This window comes from Zophobas morio, unplaced genomic scaffold (assembly GCF_036711695.1).
Source record: "Zophobas morio isolate AGI-343-1 ecotype UQ-CSIRO unplaced genomic scaffold, CSIRO_AGI_Zmor_V1 ptg000024l, whole genome shotgun sequence".
Classification (NCBI taxonomy): Eukaryota; Metazoa; Arthropoda; class Insecta; order Coleoptera; family Tenebrionidae; genus Zophobas; species Zophobas morio.
Window position 1 is genome coordinate 10,715,933 of NW_026972129.1, and position 16,633 is coordinate 10,732,565.

The 16,633-nt window shown below is 31.9% G+C and overlaps 1 protein-coding gene across 1 annotated transcript in view; it reads left to right on the forward strand.

Annotated features, from left to right (window-relative positions):
* LOC135135667 (alpha-1,3-mannosyl-glycoprotein 4-beta-N-acetylglucosaminyltransferase B) overlaps positions 1–16,633 on the forward strand; it is a 124,316-nt gene that overhangs the window by 97,775 nt on the left and 9,908 nt on the right. The window contains exons 7-10 of the mRNA XM_064064802.1: positions 477–581; positions 861–1,054; positions 1,113–1,246; positions 14,768–14,883. Of these exons, the coding sequence (XP_063920872.1) occupies positions 477–581; positions 861–1,054; positions 1,113–1,246; positions 14,768–14,883 (549 nt within the window). The remainder of the gene's footprint in view (positions 1–476; positions 582–860; positions 1,055–1,112; positions 1,247–14,767; positions 14,884–16,633) is intronic.

A 16,633-nucleotide genomic window follows, 5' to 3' on the forward strand; every position in this document is an offset into this window, starting at 1 on the left:
CTGTCGTAAATATTTTATTTGATAAAATTTTGAGATTCAAATAACTCGTCATTTTTTGCAGAAGTGTATTTGTTAAAATAAACGAACCATTTACCGAAATAATAGGAACTTATTGAGTTCTTGTCGAGAATTTTCTTTCCTCATAAGTCGTACTCATAACTACTAGCCAGCAACAATGAGCGCTCTTTTCCTTGAGTATACGACGCAAATGTTCATTCCGCTGTCAATTATAGGGTCTACTCTTTTATATGAGTCGTAATAATTCATCAGGTTTGTTGGTTGGAAGCCAAAGAATTCTTTTATTACGTTCTCTTTATACGAGCCTGCGAATCAAATAAAAAAAAAATGCCAGAGTGGAAGCAGCATGTGTTGCGAAAACAATTATCCGAAACGACTTTGGAAAGAAACATAAGAAAATTGCTTGTAATGTCTCATCCTGCACTTTCATCTATAAAGTGTTTCTTGGTTGGTTACAGAACTGTAAAAGGGATAAGGCCAAAATGTGGGTGCACTACAAACCTTCGCTTTTCCAACATATTGGAACACATTCCTCCCTCAAGGGAAAAGTTCAGAAACTTAAGGTAGGTGCTCCATATACTTCGTCGAACGTGCTTCACATTCATAAAATTGTTGTGTAAATATTTCCTCAAACAAGATTTAAAATGATTGCTGTGCCTGTTAGCGGTATTTTTTCGCACAGATAAGCGTAATTTTTGAGATTTTTTTCGTGCCATCGCTGTAAATTACCTTTTCACCGAGTTACCGCGGCTTATAGAAGTCACCGAGCATCAGATGAATTAAATTAAATTTGAAATTCCTTCTTTTATCTTTTCAAACCGGAACCGGTCTTTTTATTTCAGGACAAGCAGTTTGGCAAAGTGGCGCTGTTCTTTCCTCACGGCAACCCCGATGCGGAAGTTATCTCAGGAATAAAACATTATAAGCAGTACACCTTGGAGCGGGCGTATTTAGGAGAAACATTTTTCTGGGGCTTGCTTCCATCCCCAGGCGACCAACTCATATTTAAATTCACCGCTCCAATATGGATAAAGAGGTAATTGCATCGAGAAAACACTCGTAATTATTTTCGTTCCAATGAACGACCGTTTCAGGTTCTTCTTCAGAAGCGGTAACGCCGAGCATCCTTCAGATAAGTTCTATAATACCACGGTGGAGGTGTTGCCCGCTGAAGCGAATCAATACGGCAATTCCTTGAACGTGACAAGTGATGGCTATATTGTTGTAGGTAAGTCACGTAGTGTACTACTCAAATCGCCTTTATTGATGGTGCATTCTGTAGCAAGTGCAGCTGGTGTAATTTAAGACATTTTTCTTTCGCGGAAATTGCACATATTTTACTCTGTCTGATGTGAGTCTATTGCTAAAATCACCGAGTCATCATCGTTGAAATCAAATGCGAAATGATGCTGATTTATTCTAGTAATTTGTATGGATCGCGTGAACATGCTATTTTATGAAAGTAGATTTTCAAACAGCGTATAAATTAGGTCCAGTAAAGTATTGTGTGTATATTCAAACACTCAGTCAACGCAGAAGCTTTCTAAGATCCCATCTAGCAGTATTTTTTCTCAAAAATGTGTTTAACATTTTTATTTTATACCTATCCAACGTCAGTCCATTAGATGCAATAAAATGTTTATGTATACTTTTTAAAAACGGCTGTTCGAAAAATAATGAGGATCCTGATCATTTTAACAAAATGTACGCATCGGAGGTTAGTCCCAAAATAAATTGAATTATTATGAATGATAAGTTCTAGTGACGTAAAAACGGCAAGAAACAGCTGACTATAAGCGGGTTCTACAGTTGGTTGCATGACAACTAATTGCAACCAAAATTGATCGCACGTAAATTTATCGCAACGTCAATTGGTTGCTAATACATTTTTTGTATTCTGATTTTCAACCTACAATAAATTTAAGAAAAATATAATTTATAATAAACATCGAATTAAAAACAACAAACAACAAATTAAAAAAAAAACATCATTTCAGGGAAGACATACGGATTCAATTCCAAAAATGACTCGATTACAAAATATGTTTTACACCCGATAGATTACCTTCCTTTTACTCCCCAAACGTAAACTATTCTTCGATTCTTTTAATTTTCGAAACGTCTCGTAAAACCATCGCAATTACGACATCTAGGATGTTTCCGTTTCTGTCTTCTTCTAACTCACTGCGGCCTTTGCTATAAAGAACGTACGTATTACGTAACAATTTACGGATGGAGACTATTTCAAGGGATTGAACTAACCATCTTCTCTATGTACCAGAAGCTCCAAACAAAACGATCGTTAGGGTTACATTTTGTATTATTTCTATTTTATATTAATTCTGTTGTTTAATTAAAATGTATTTTACTATTTGTAATTTGTAATCGAGTCCGTCGGCCGACTCTCTACTTTTACGTTTTCTCGACCTTTCATGACCCCTAGAGTACGAAGAAATAGGTCTCCCTTTTCCATCTGTCTGTGTGCCGTCACAGATTTTTATTAGACAGATAATCTCGGAAAGTACTCTGCCGATTTTATTTTCAAATTTTGTATTTATACTTTGAGTATCATGTAGATGGTAAAACGCTAACCAAAATTTGTCTAATCGTCCCCACCAATAATGTGATGACGTCACTTCAAAATTATACATAGTAAATAGGTTTTAAATTGTATAAAATAACATAGTCCTCCACATGTAGTTCATGACTCCGTGTTGAATTTTTATCAGAAACGTCCAGATTTTTGGAAAAAAAATCAAAATTATAATACATTTTGCAATTTAATTTTGAATCTGCAAAACCGAATACTCTTACTAATCTTGCAGATGGTTTAAAGTTATGATAGTCATGATAAATTTTTAATGAAAATATATTTACTTATCCCATCCAAAAAAATGGATGACCTCAGCTCAACATTTTTTTATCACTGCATTCATATTTTTTAAATTTACTTATACAGGATGTCTTAAGAAAATTAATGACTGAATCAATTTATTTTATTGTTTACATCAAGAATTGAAAAACTGAATACTTTGAAATCTTGCAGACGTTTTGAAGTTATTGTAATGGTAATCTTTTAATCAAAATGTATCTTGTTTATCAACCCCAAAAAAATCTATTACGTCATCCCAAAATTTTGCCCAATAAATGCTATCTAAAATCTGCAAAATATGATCAGTTTATACTTTTGTAATTTATCACTGCATTCATATTTTTTATATTTGCTTATACAGGGTGACTCAAAAAAATTAATAAACAGTCAATTTATTTTATTGAATAAATCAAGAATTGCAAAACTGAATGCTTTGAAATCTTGCAGACGTTTTAGTCATTGTAAGCGTGGTAAATTTTTAAATAAAATAAATTTGTTTATTGCTTCCCCCCAAAAAAGTGATGACGTTATCTCAAAATTTTACCCAATATATTCTACCCAAAGTGTGCAAAATATGATGAGTTTTTACTTGTGATGGATCATTGCATTCACATTTTTTATTGGTCAAATTAAGAACGAGTCACCCCATTTTCCCGAAAATGTGAAAATACAAACGTCTTTATTTAATAAGACTTATAATAATGATATTCAGAACATTATGTCGATTATAGCTTACCACTTAATAGTTTTGATCCTCTTTGACAGGACGAACTCATTCAAATCAAACTAATTTCTACGTGACATTCTTCCGATCTATAAGCAGAAACACTTGTTTCTCTTATCGAGGATAACCTAAGGACGTACAGTAATGGAATCTGTCGGGCAATTTGGTACTTTCATATTTTCTCGATATTTTACAGCCCCTAGACAAGGCCGTATTTAGGGGGAGGCTAGGGGATGCTGAGCCTCCCCTAGATCTAGACAACTTATAATTAACCAAATTTGAATTACAACATCGAAAATCAAAATAAAACGTAGTGTTTTGTTCAATATGCCAAAGTCAGAGCAATAAAAAAGTCTAAACCGTCGACATTGTGATCCGGTTATTGCAATTCGTAGAAAACATCTTTTAGTTTAGTTTTTGTTTCACTGTCACATCTACAGATTGATAAATATTATCGTTATTTTTGTCTTAAATTACATAAATGTACAAAATATGATGAGTCTGTACTTGTGATTTATCATTCCATTCATATTTTTTGGAATTGCATATAATAATGAATGCGTGAATTTATTTCAATGATTTAATCAGGTACTACAAAGCCGAATGCTTCGAAATCTTGGAAATGTTTTAAAGTTATCATAAGCATAGTAAATTTTTGATCAGAATGTATTTGCTCGTCCCCCCTAAAAAATTGATGACGCCATCCCAAAATTTTGCTGAAAAAATCCTATCTTAAATGTGCAAAGTATGATGAGTCTATACTTGTGGTTTATCACTGCATTAATATTTTTTAGATTTCCTTATATACCTAGGGTGTGAATGACTGAGTCAATTTATTGATTAAATCAAGAATTGCAAAACTGAATACACACTTTGAAATTTTGACGTTTTGAAGTTATTGTAAGTATGCATAGATAATGCCAACGTGGTTGGCGAAAAGCGTCGACAAATGTATTGTGTGTTTTCGGTGTTGTGGAAATACACGTTCTATAAAATGTAAAATGTTCGAAAAATTATAAAATTTAATTTTGCGAATTTTTCTGCGCGTAAGTAAAAAAAGTATTGTAATCGACTCTATCGGGGGGCGACTGGCTACTTTTATGTTTTTTCGTCATTTCATGGCCCATAGAGTATGAAAAATTAGGTCTGTGTACCGTCTGTTCAGATTTTTATTAGGCAAATAATCTCCAAAACTACCGGACCGATTGTATTTTATAATGGTAAAACTCTGACCAAAATTTGCCCAATCTCCCTATCAATCTTAACATCTAAAAAATGTTTATAATAAATTTTATAAAATAGCATACTCTTGTATTTGTTTTATTGAATACAAATTCGCAAAATCAAATTTTTTAATTTTTCGAAGAAGCAGGATTTGTGGGCACTGCACTTCGGAGGCGAGGAAAGTCCTATCGAAATAACTTGCGACCAATTTTTTACTTTGGTTATCTGCTCGAAATATATTTCATATTGTCCGCTCTTGTGCTTTTATCACAAAACGGAAATCGTAAAATCAAATTTTATTATTTTTCAGAGAAGCGGGATTTTTGCTTTTAATAGTTGTAAATCTTATATTTATTTGTTCGTTCTTGGTTGTATTAATTCCACACAATGGAAAAATTCATTTCTAGCTACAATTTAAACGTTTGATGTTACGGTTACCTGTCAATCTGTGCCGATATCGCTGTTGTTGGGGAGAAATAGCGATTGTTTTACGACACTTTGCCAAAATTAAAACAATTGGACTGCACAGAAAAAAGTTTACTTGTAAATTTACTGTGAAAATCACAGGTAATTTGTAACCCGAGATAATAAGGGTAATATTCCAACGAAATGTATTTTTAAGTTTGAATGTGATATTTACTTTTTGAATGTAAATCGAAATTACAAAAGAACATGTAAAATTACAAGTAAAATGTAATTTTGACGATTGTAAATTTACAATAAAATATGTAAATTTCCGTGAATGGGTATGTAAATTTACGTGAATTGGTATGTAAATTTCCGTGAATTGATATGTAAATTTACACAAATTATTGTTATTTTTAGTACTAGTTTTAATCAAAGAAACCATGTCGGACAAAGTGAACCTTTTATTTTATGGTGAAAAACATAATAAACATGTAATAAAATCATAAACACAAAACAAAGTCATTGATGTTGTATATACTTTACATTAATTTAATTTGTTCATAAGGCCAATTACTTTGCGTTTTGTTGGTGTTATTCTTTTTGATTTGGATCCTTGATCTGGATGTATTTTCAAAAAAAATCTTTGCATCATTTCCAAAACTGCTGATACTTCGTCTGGATATTCTAAATTCATTATAAAATATAATCCAAACGCCCAAGATACTGCATCTTTTAAAGTGACAACACTTGGAATCACTACTTGTCGTTCTAAAACTACGTGATAAATTGTTTGTGGATCGCTCTCTAGAAAAATACAAAAATACATTAAAATGTTATAGGTACAAAGACGTTTTAAATACTTGCCCATTTCAATTGCACATGGCGCAGCCACCTTGATAATTTCATTTAAATTATTCATATCATCACCCTGTGATAAAAATTGCATTAACATAACAATTAAAGATGACATGGGCAAATTATAGTAAGTAATTATCCGCCTGGAAAGTATACTTTTGTAACTGGAGGAAAATAGTAAACCAGAATAGTAAAGTACTTACCTTTAACAACAAAATACACTATTTTGTACAAAATATATTACCACAACTAATGCACTCCAACTTGTTATAACTTGCAAGCGTTATAGTAATGATTGCGTGCGCATCAACAATTCACAGTATGCATGTGATTTCACCGGTAGACTGGATTATTTTACAAAGTTGGAAGTAATTGTAAAAAATGTTAGTATATTTACGGCATTATAAAGTATAATTCATTTATAAAGTGAATATACATTTACAATTGCGATTCTGTATTGTGTTTTTTCAATTTGACTTGTGAAAATACAAATAGTGACACAAGTTTACTTATTTTATGCACAATGCTGCTAACTTACGTAAATTTACTAAATTTAAGTAAAAAAATACATAAAAAGCAACAGTAAAATAATTGTAAATTTACACGACTTTTTTCTGTGTGTAAGGATTTCCATAGTAACGAGTTAAACCGTAAATCTGATTGGCTGTTTATTTTTTAGCAACCTTTAAATTTAAACATGTTTGATTCAGAATTGGCGAATAACGAATTTAACTCGTTACTATGGAAATTTGCAATTTAACACCCTTTAAATTTAACAGGTTTGATTCAAAATTGCCCCTATTGTGTCCATATTTAACCAATAATCGCCGCAACTATCGGACTGATTCTTGTGAAATTTTATATGTATGTTAGGAATAACTAAAACTAACTACAATTTATTTAATCATCTTCACCAAGAATTTGTGACATAAGCGCAAAATTTTACATAGTACAAGCTGTCTAAATTTTATACAACACACTCCTGTACTTATTTTAATAGAGTCCGATTATTGTCAAATTTTATATGTATGTTGGGAACATCACGTGGATGGTAAAACGCTAACCAACATTTGTCGCTTCGTAAGTAGAACTTATATTTTATAAAATAACAAACTCCTGTACTTGTGGTTTATAAATCCGCCTTGAGGTTTTCACATTTTGTACTAATTAAGCGGAGTTCATACAAGGATATTCGATGGGAGATTTCAAACTTGTAAAGCGAAAGTCGTGCAGATTCAATTTTCTCGTGGGCTTTTTAAAGAAGCGGGATTTGTTGGACTGTACTTCAAAGCTCAAAGGCGAGGGAACCTTTGACCAATTTTTTTCTCGTGTTCTTTCGTTTTAGTAGTATTGAATCTTTTATTTATCCAATTGTTTGCTCTTGGTTGTGTTAAAGAATTAGAAACTAGAAAGAAATTTTCCACTGTGGTTCTGCAAAATTCATTTCTAGCTACAATTTCAACATTGTATTGGTATTTCCGACATTCGCTAAGTTGGTTCGTATTTATTGTTTTCTGGAATCGTGTTCGTTTTGACCTTTAGAAAAACGTTATGTGTATTTTAGCATCGAAATACATTATTATTACTACGTAATTAATTTATTTTATTTTCATTAATTTAGTTGATTTGGTGCTTCCCTGCAATCGCAGCACACCCCAGCAGTAGGTTCACGTTTATAAGAATTCGTTTTTCTCCTTCATACCTAGTTTCCACAAAAATTATAATGTTGCTGTTAGTCCCACAAGCGTGCCCTGATTTCGGCACTCACAAAGTAAACACACAAATTAAACGAACACACACGTGAAGACGTGCTAAAATTTAATGAAATAACTAATATTTCTTATGCTAAACTAAGGACGAGGGAGAATCAAGGATTGATTGTACGAGTTGATTTTTGCAGATAAAAATTAGAGGCAATGTTCTTCGTGTCAGCAAATTCCTAAAAATTATTGCCAGAACAGTCCATAAGTAACGGAAGAACAAATATTTGAAAACCACAGCATACCACAATATGTTAATTTGTTTCGGTTTCATTCAAGTTTGTTTATACTATTTTTCAAATCTTAACAACGAAACCAGAAAATTCTTCTAGATATATTTTTTTTGCTATTTATGGTTACCATTTTTTCTTTTAATGACAACTCTCAGTCGTTCCGAGTCCTACTAAGTTTTGCTTAAGGAAATTGATAAACTACTCACATTCAAAGCCTCTTCTGGGGTCGCAGAAAACTTGTCTGGTCAATACAATAAGCCAACATAAGACTTTTATTCGCCGATTGCTCCATGCACGAAATAAATATTGATGCGTTTAACATTCAAGAAGCGTAAAAATAATTTCTACTGTTCACTATTTACGAGAATTTTGAAATAGAGTCAATTACTCACACTAATTTGTAATATAGCTAAAACAAGTCTAGTAATTCATATGTTTATTTTGGCGTAGTAAATATGTTGGTAAATTGTTATATACTTAATAGTTTGATGATTTAATAAGTCTATTACCATTAAAAATTACATGTCTGAAATTTTAGAACGATTTCCTTGAAGCTATAAACGCCGGGATGTGGAAACTATATCCAATCGTCTCCTTTTCACGAAAAGAATCGATTCTGTACATCTCAAGTGCGTCAAGGCATTCAAAAATTCTAAATTTCAACAAAAAGTTCATTCTAGCTAAAATTTAAACGTTTTCTTAGTGTTTGAAGGACTGTAGCGTGGAGAAAACGCCAGAAAAAGTGTTACGCAAATCTGTAAACACAAGTCTGTGACAAAGAAATTGAAACAATAGAGGTATCATTCTCAATCTTGCAGCTCTCTACTAAATCTGAATAGCTACTGTATACTTTCGGAAATATTTGTATTGGTTCCAATAAAATCATTGGCGTAGTAATATTCGGATTGTGAAATATTACGCAATGTATATAGTATGTTCACTAAGAAATTCAACCCTCCATCATCACCATGACATACTTTTAAATATTGATCAAAAATTCAGAAAGCCTGGAACGTAGAATTTCATTTCCACATTTCGTATTTCACGGAGGAAATAGGTAGCTAGACGGTAATACCATGAAAAAATTTCATAAAAATCTATCAGATTTTTTATCAAGTAGAGTGCACGTATAGCCAATGCTGCAACTGTTACAGTGCTGGAGAAACCAATTTATTTCAACAAAATTTATCACCTCTTCAATCATTATTGTTGTCATAAATTTGTTTGGCAGTTGAATTCAAGTGTAGGGACTATAACGGTGTAGCACAAACTAGACTCACTCGCGTTTTATTTCAAATGTTTAAAATCGATCAAAAATAAGATTCTTTGATACCCTGTGAAGTTACAAAATAAACATATACAAAACTTACCGTACATATTTGTATTTTTTTTTAATGATAATCTTAGAACTGATTTTTGTTGCAAATTTGACTACAATAAACGTGAATTCAAATGTAGTTTCGTTTTGTCAATACCACCGTCTCATTAACAATCCAATCGGATTCTCTAAACTTCCGTATTACACATCTCGGCTGGATTATTTAATGACAAGAGGCCCATAATAATGGGATCCAGAATTTATAATCAAGTAGGGAAACAACGTTCGTAATTATAATTAAACATACAAGATTTTCCTCAGGGAGAAACTGTCGGATGTATAATATATGTCATTCTCAATAACATATATAAGCCAAACACTGACACTTCTACGTGCGTGCAGCGAGCTATATTGTAGAATCGAGATTAAATATATTTCGGCCGAGGCGTAAACTGTCGAGAAAATTCCTGTCCACCTCGCGTGGTATGCCATTGAAGTTTGTGTTGCCCTCAGGACAGCTTTTGTATTATCTTGCATACTAATTTTCCAGTTTGAAGCGGTTTAATTGTTTTGCAAATATTTTTTTTTAAATAGGGATTATTTTTGAAGCGCTTGAAACGCTAAAATTGGAAATGAAATCTATTTAATCCTGAAAAAACTTGAGTCAAAATAAAAAACTTTTCTGGATTATTTTGCAGCCTCTATTTTTCTAAAAAAGTCAGATGCGAAAAAACATAGAAACAACAAAAGAAGTGGCTTAATATGAAATGAAATTTAACCGGTTTCAGTCGATTTGTACTTACCGTATCTAAGGCACTATTTTTTTGTATTGTTCGGAATGGTTCGAAAGTATTTTTTTCCAACACCTAATATTAGTGGATGAAAATTTCCTTAATCACTAGTGAATAAAATAACAAGTTTTTTATTTTAAGCAAAATTTTATTGTAAATCTATCGCAAGAGCTAAATATAATTAATTAATCTAATAGTTATTTTCGTTTTGACAGAACATGCTGGTTCTGATACATTGACATTTTTTTCCAATTTAAATATATTGGCGATTTACTGACGTAGTTAGCACTGGATTTTGCTTCTTTTGATTCGACACGTTAGCTCAAAATTTTGCTGAATAAATTCTACCCAAAATGTGCAAAATATGATGAGTTTTTACTTGTGATTAATCATTACGTTCATATTGATCAAATTAAGAACGAGTCACCCCATTTTCCCGAAAATGTGAAAATACAAACGTTTTTATTTAATAAGAATTATAATAATGATATTCGGGACATTTTGTAGCTTACTACTTAATAGTTTTGATCATCTGTTTTGAGGAGACGAACTCATTCAAATTAAACTAACTTCTACGTGACATTCTTCCAATGTATATATTCATATTTTCTCTATACTTCATAATCCCTAGACAAGGCCGTAGCTAGGGGGAGGCTAAAGGATACTGAGCCTCCCCTAGATCTAGACAAGTTATAATTAACCAAATGTGAAGTATAACATCAAAAATCAAAATAAAATATAGTATTTTATTCAATAAGCGGAAGTCAGAACAATAAAAAAGTCTGGACCGTCGACATTGTAATCCGGTTTTTGCAGTTCGAAGAAAATATCTTTCAGTTTAGTTTTTGTTTCACTCTCACGTCTACAGGTTGATAAGTGTTATCGCTATTTGTCTTAAGTTACGAGTACCATAAATGATTTTCAATTCAGTCTTCAGTTGCATCCCTGTTATTACATACGGCAGACGTCATTAAATTGTTTCGTTATTTTATTACAAAAATGTGGATGACATCAACACAAAATTTTGTAACAGAAAACTCACTTGTAACAAACGGTTAGCACGTTTGTTTACCTTTACTCAAACATTAGATACATATTTTTATTTTAGCTTATAATGATTGCCATAAAAAATAATAAAATTCGCAAAATCAAATCTTTTCATTTTTCGGAAGAGCTGGCTTTGACAAGCTGTACTTTATTGGCGAGGGAAGTTCTGTCGAAGTAATCTTCGACCAATTTCTTTAACAATGTGAAACTTTTCCGGGGGTCTTAGCTGTCTTTTTTAAAATTCTTAAACCCTCTCCGGGCGCCTAATGTCCTTTTTTTTTAATGTGAAATCTTATCGGGAGTCTCAAAGGTTTTTCTTCAATGTGAAACCTTCTCGGGGGTCCCAACTGTCTTTTTTAAAAATCTAAAACCTTATCGGGGGCGCCAAATGTATTTTTTAAGAATGTGAAACATTCTAGGGGGTCCCAACTGTCTTTTAAAAATGTAAAACCTTCTTGGGAGACCCAAATATATTTTTTTTAAGAATGTGAAACCTTCTCTGGGGCTTCAAATGCTTTTTTTTTCAATGTGAAACCTCTTCGGGAGTCCCAACTGTCTTTATTTAAGAATGTGAAACCTTCTCGGGGGAGCCAAATGAATTTTTTTATGAATGTGAAACCTCAGGGATCATAACTGTCTTGTTTTAAAATGTAAAATCTTCTCGGGGCTCCCAAATATATTTTTTTAAGAGGGTGAAACCTTCTTTTTTTCTATTACACTGTGGCTAGGACCTCCTATATTGTTCGACCATTTTTTTGTTGTTGAGGAAAGTGAAAATATCAATCGGCTCATAAGTATATTCATTTTTTAGGACATCCTTTGTAAGAAGTAAAAAAACAACATTTCTTGCCAAAATTGTAGATACATAGTTATACTTGAATTAATTCTAAAAGGTGAGGATGCAGAATAACGTTTTTTAGGATAATCCCGATATGCTAAAATAAATACATATAGGGGTGGGTTATTAAACCACGGGTAGGCAAAAAACGATGTTAAAGATTTTTCAAGTGACTATGATTTTGTGATGACGTCAATAAATTTTTCATGGAGATTATATTTAAATTATATTCAATTTGTTATGCATAGTATATATTCCTAGCATTATACGAAAATAGCATAAATCGTGTAATTTAATCGATAAAATGAATAGCTTCATGCATTTCATGGTTTATTTGTGATTAGGTACATGTTTATTAATATCTTTTGAGATGACGTTATTCACTTTTTTCAATTTTAGAATATATTTTTGTTCCAAAATAGCCAATTAATAACTGTTTTCCTTCAGTTCGTAGATGCGTTGGTGGAAACGATGAACACTTTTTTTTACTTCTCAACTGATTATAACAAAGGAAAAGGAAAGATTTCATTTTAGTGATTGTGTAATTTCATGTACTGCTTTTTATATTCTATTACTCTTTCGCATACGTAGTACAGGTTTTTAATTTTTGTGTATTTTAGTGTATCTTGAAGTTTATTAGCGAAAAATTGATGCGTCATTCCGGAATTTTACCAAGTAAGCTTCGCTTGAAATATGGAATAAATATTTTTTTTTCCTATAATTTAATTATCGATTCCTATATATAATAACTTAGCAAAAGCACAATGCTTGCATTCAAAGCGACGAACGTTGTACAATAAAGTTTTGTTGTCTATTTTAAAAACTAAATAACGGACTTCCACATTATCATAAAATACCGACATTAACACAGAAATTATAGAATATTCATATCATCTCCAAAAATGTGATGAATGATGATTGATAAAACTCTAAGATACGGTGCTACTTACTTTTAATAATAGGTATGTCAAGTGTTTAATTAAAAAGTCATCAGTGTTGCTTTGATTTTTCTAAACATCGTGACGTATGTCTACAATAATCTTAAAATTTAATCGATGACGGCTGAAATCGTGAAATACTTACAGCTTAACCTCATTTCGCGGCGTAATAAAACAATAAAAATAAAACTAACGCTTTTCAACAACTCTGTTAAATATCAATTATACACAGCTGTATGGGTTAATAAAGCACATGCGTTTTTCACTACATTTTCTTATATCAAAAAAAAGCAAAGGCAACTTGAAGATTTTTTCATTTGAACGCCCGTTACTTTTAGGATTTAGAATATGTTGTGTGTGAATATGTTCAGCGTTCCTAATACTTTTTTTCTATATTGTATCGTTCACGATGACAGAATTGAAATTTTTATTCAGATGTGTTTTATCGACAAATGTAAATTGCGGCGGACGGAGTAAATCTTGTAATCCCTACATGTAAACTGCGGCGGATCTTTTGCATGACCCGAGAAAGGTCTATGTAAACTGCAGCGGTGTGTAGGTACCCTGTCACAGAACTCGATGCGCTAAGTACTAAAGTATTTAAATATTTACACGGGATTCGTCATTTTTCTAAAAGGACTACGTCGCACATTAGTTAGTACTCATAATGGAAAATAATTACTCAACTCGTATCTGCATGAAGCAACTACTTACACAGTTTTAACACTTTGTATTGATAAAAGTAAGGCATACAATAATTCATAAAAACACTTATTTATAAAGGTCAATATCAAAATAAATATGATCGAATAGTACACGAAATAACGAAAAAATACGTTATTATAGTAACGATATTATATTACCAACCGTTCTTGATGGATCTGCCTCATCATGTTATGATTGCCTCAGATTGTTACTGGATCAGCTGAACCGAGTGGTCGGTCAGGTGAGTTTACACCTAAACTTAATTTTGTGGCACAAATTCCATTCAATTGTTAAAACAACCAAAAAATGGTAACCGTTGTAATCAATTTAATTACTCGAAAATAAAGCTGATATTTAGTCCTACGGCGCTCTTTTTGCTCAAGCGTTCATCTTTACACCTGCACATTTTACTTTATGATCATCCTCCAGAAATCTGTCATGATACGATTTTAAACTAGGTTGTTTATCTGTGTAGTTGGGTAAAGTGGGAACGACCAAGCTTTGATAGAATTGAGTTTATAGATAAAACGAATCTTGTGTGGCAAATGAAATGACAGCTTGAGGAGACGAGCGTGAGTTGATGAAACTTTTTCACTGTTAACAAAAACACTATTGAACAATAGCGGCGAGGAAATCGAAGAAGGTTTTTTCGCCGAATCCCAGCTCAAAGCCCATTTTTCATGGCTGATGCGAGCAACCGGCAACATCGAATAAGCTTTCTTTCATATTTACCAGGATTTAACGTTTTATTTGATACTAACAAATAAGCCTTTTGTGGCGAACGTTTTATCTGTAGAATAGTAAAGAGATTTTCAGACAGCTATGCTTATAATTTTTTAAAATGCCATATATTCAGTAAATTCAAAGAAAATTCTTAAGAAAAAAAAGTCCAAAAAAATTATACGATAAGCGGATTACGAACATCCATTAATATAACATGACATTCTCTGAAAATTTTAACCTGTCCTGAGAATGTTTCTAAATATTCTACTTTTTGGCTATTTTAAATGTATAAACTATTTCGTTTCTTTTACAGGAAAGTTCGATAGTGTTGGTATAGCCACAGGCGTTCCAGACGAAAGCATCGGAAAGATACAAACTCTTCGCCTTCATGTACATAGTGAAAGCGACAACTGGGCCATCCTGAGTGAAGTAAGTGAAATCTTTGAAATTTATTTGCATTAATTTTAATTAAAATCGGAATTAATTATTTACTTACACTGAAAGATAAACTTAATAATCAACCGTTTGTTAAAGAAGTTTATGGAACATGTATACATATACGTACAAAGAGATAGCTTTAATCTCGTTACCATGGGTTTGATCTGTCTCCTGCAAGATGTTACATATTGCGTGCTCCAGTTCAATTTGTTTTAGACTACGTAGAATTATATTAATTCCTTTAATACGTTGTCATCTCAGTTAGAATTTATATTAAACTGTAGTTCATTAGCTCTTTCGAGGTACATATGCCTATACAAACAAGTTTAATTTAATCCATTACTACGACCGGGTATGTGTGTGTATGTATATCTACCTTATCACAACTAAGGTGCTGGAATGATACATTTAGTTTACATAAGCGTAATAAAATGTAAAAATTATTCAACACGTGTGGGTTAAAGGTTAATAAATCTGTCGTTCAAATTCACAGCTCTATGCCATATTTATGAGTAATTTTTTTGCGCAGTTGAAAACCAAATATTGATTTCTTAGAAATGATATGAATCAATTTCAATGGCATTAAAATAAATATAAATATAGATATTAGTGTTAAAAAATACAAAACGGTTTTATCCTCATGATGTGACATGATCGACTTGTTGGAAGACAACGTAAACTAGCGGGTAAAACCATGTGGAATTTGATTTAATAATATTTAATTGAGTTTTGTGTTCCTGACACTTTTAATTTTTCATGGCTGTAGTATAATGTTCATGATGAAAATTGAGAGAAGAACATAATGTGGTCTTTTTTTAATATCTCTGAACACACCGTAATATATGTAGGTAAAGAAATGATAATAATGCAGCTCCTAAAAGCGAAATATAATTTTTTGACAAACCTATAATAGCATTTATCATCAAACAACCTTTAGGGACGTTATTGTATTTTTTGTTAAATTCTCAACTTTTAATTATTGTTAGTTCGATCAAAATTTAAATAGAGCATTTTTGTACACGTATAGGCAACCAAACATTCTTGCTAAACTTTAAATTTATCATCACTAGAGAGCGGATTTTATGAAATTTGCATATCCGTTATTTTTTGCATATAAGTCTTGATATTTAATATGTGAACGAATCATGGTAATTAAAAATGAATACAGCTATAAAAAAATTGCATATTTGCATATATTTGCCTTCTGCTGCATATTTCACGGAACGGGTGCATATTTTGCATTTTTATCAATTTTTGTGCTAATTTGAAAAAAAAAATGATTGTCATTCTATCGGCATTTATCTAGAAAGACGAAATTTTATGAATCATATTGCAAATATTGTCCTGAGCTTCAAATAACTAGAAAAGGTTTGGGTTTTATGGTAGTTTGGAGACACCACTGGGTGTTAAGCCATCCTTCCAGGTAAATTCGCGCCCTAATTACTTTTGGAAATACCCTTCATTCCCATTACTTTGTTCGTTAGTTAAGTGTATTAATGTTACGTTTATTAGTGGTGATCGAAGGGACGTTATACTGTTATTATTTTTCATCGTGAGTTTATTCTGAAAGCATTTAAAGGGATACAAGTGTATCAATATGTCGAAGATAACTCAAATTAATTTATGGATTAAACCTTTTCCTGAACTTACTCTTCAAGAACGAACTGTACTTTGTCGCGCCTGCCCTAAACCGGTAAGTATTTTTACATCTGTGGACGTAGTACGCAGTTTTTCTATTTAC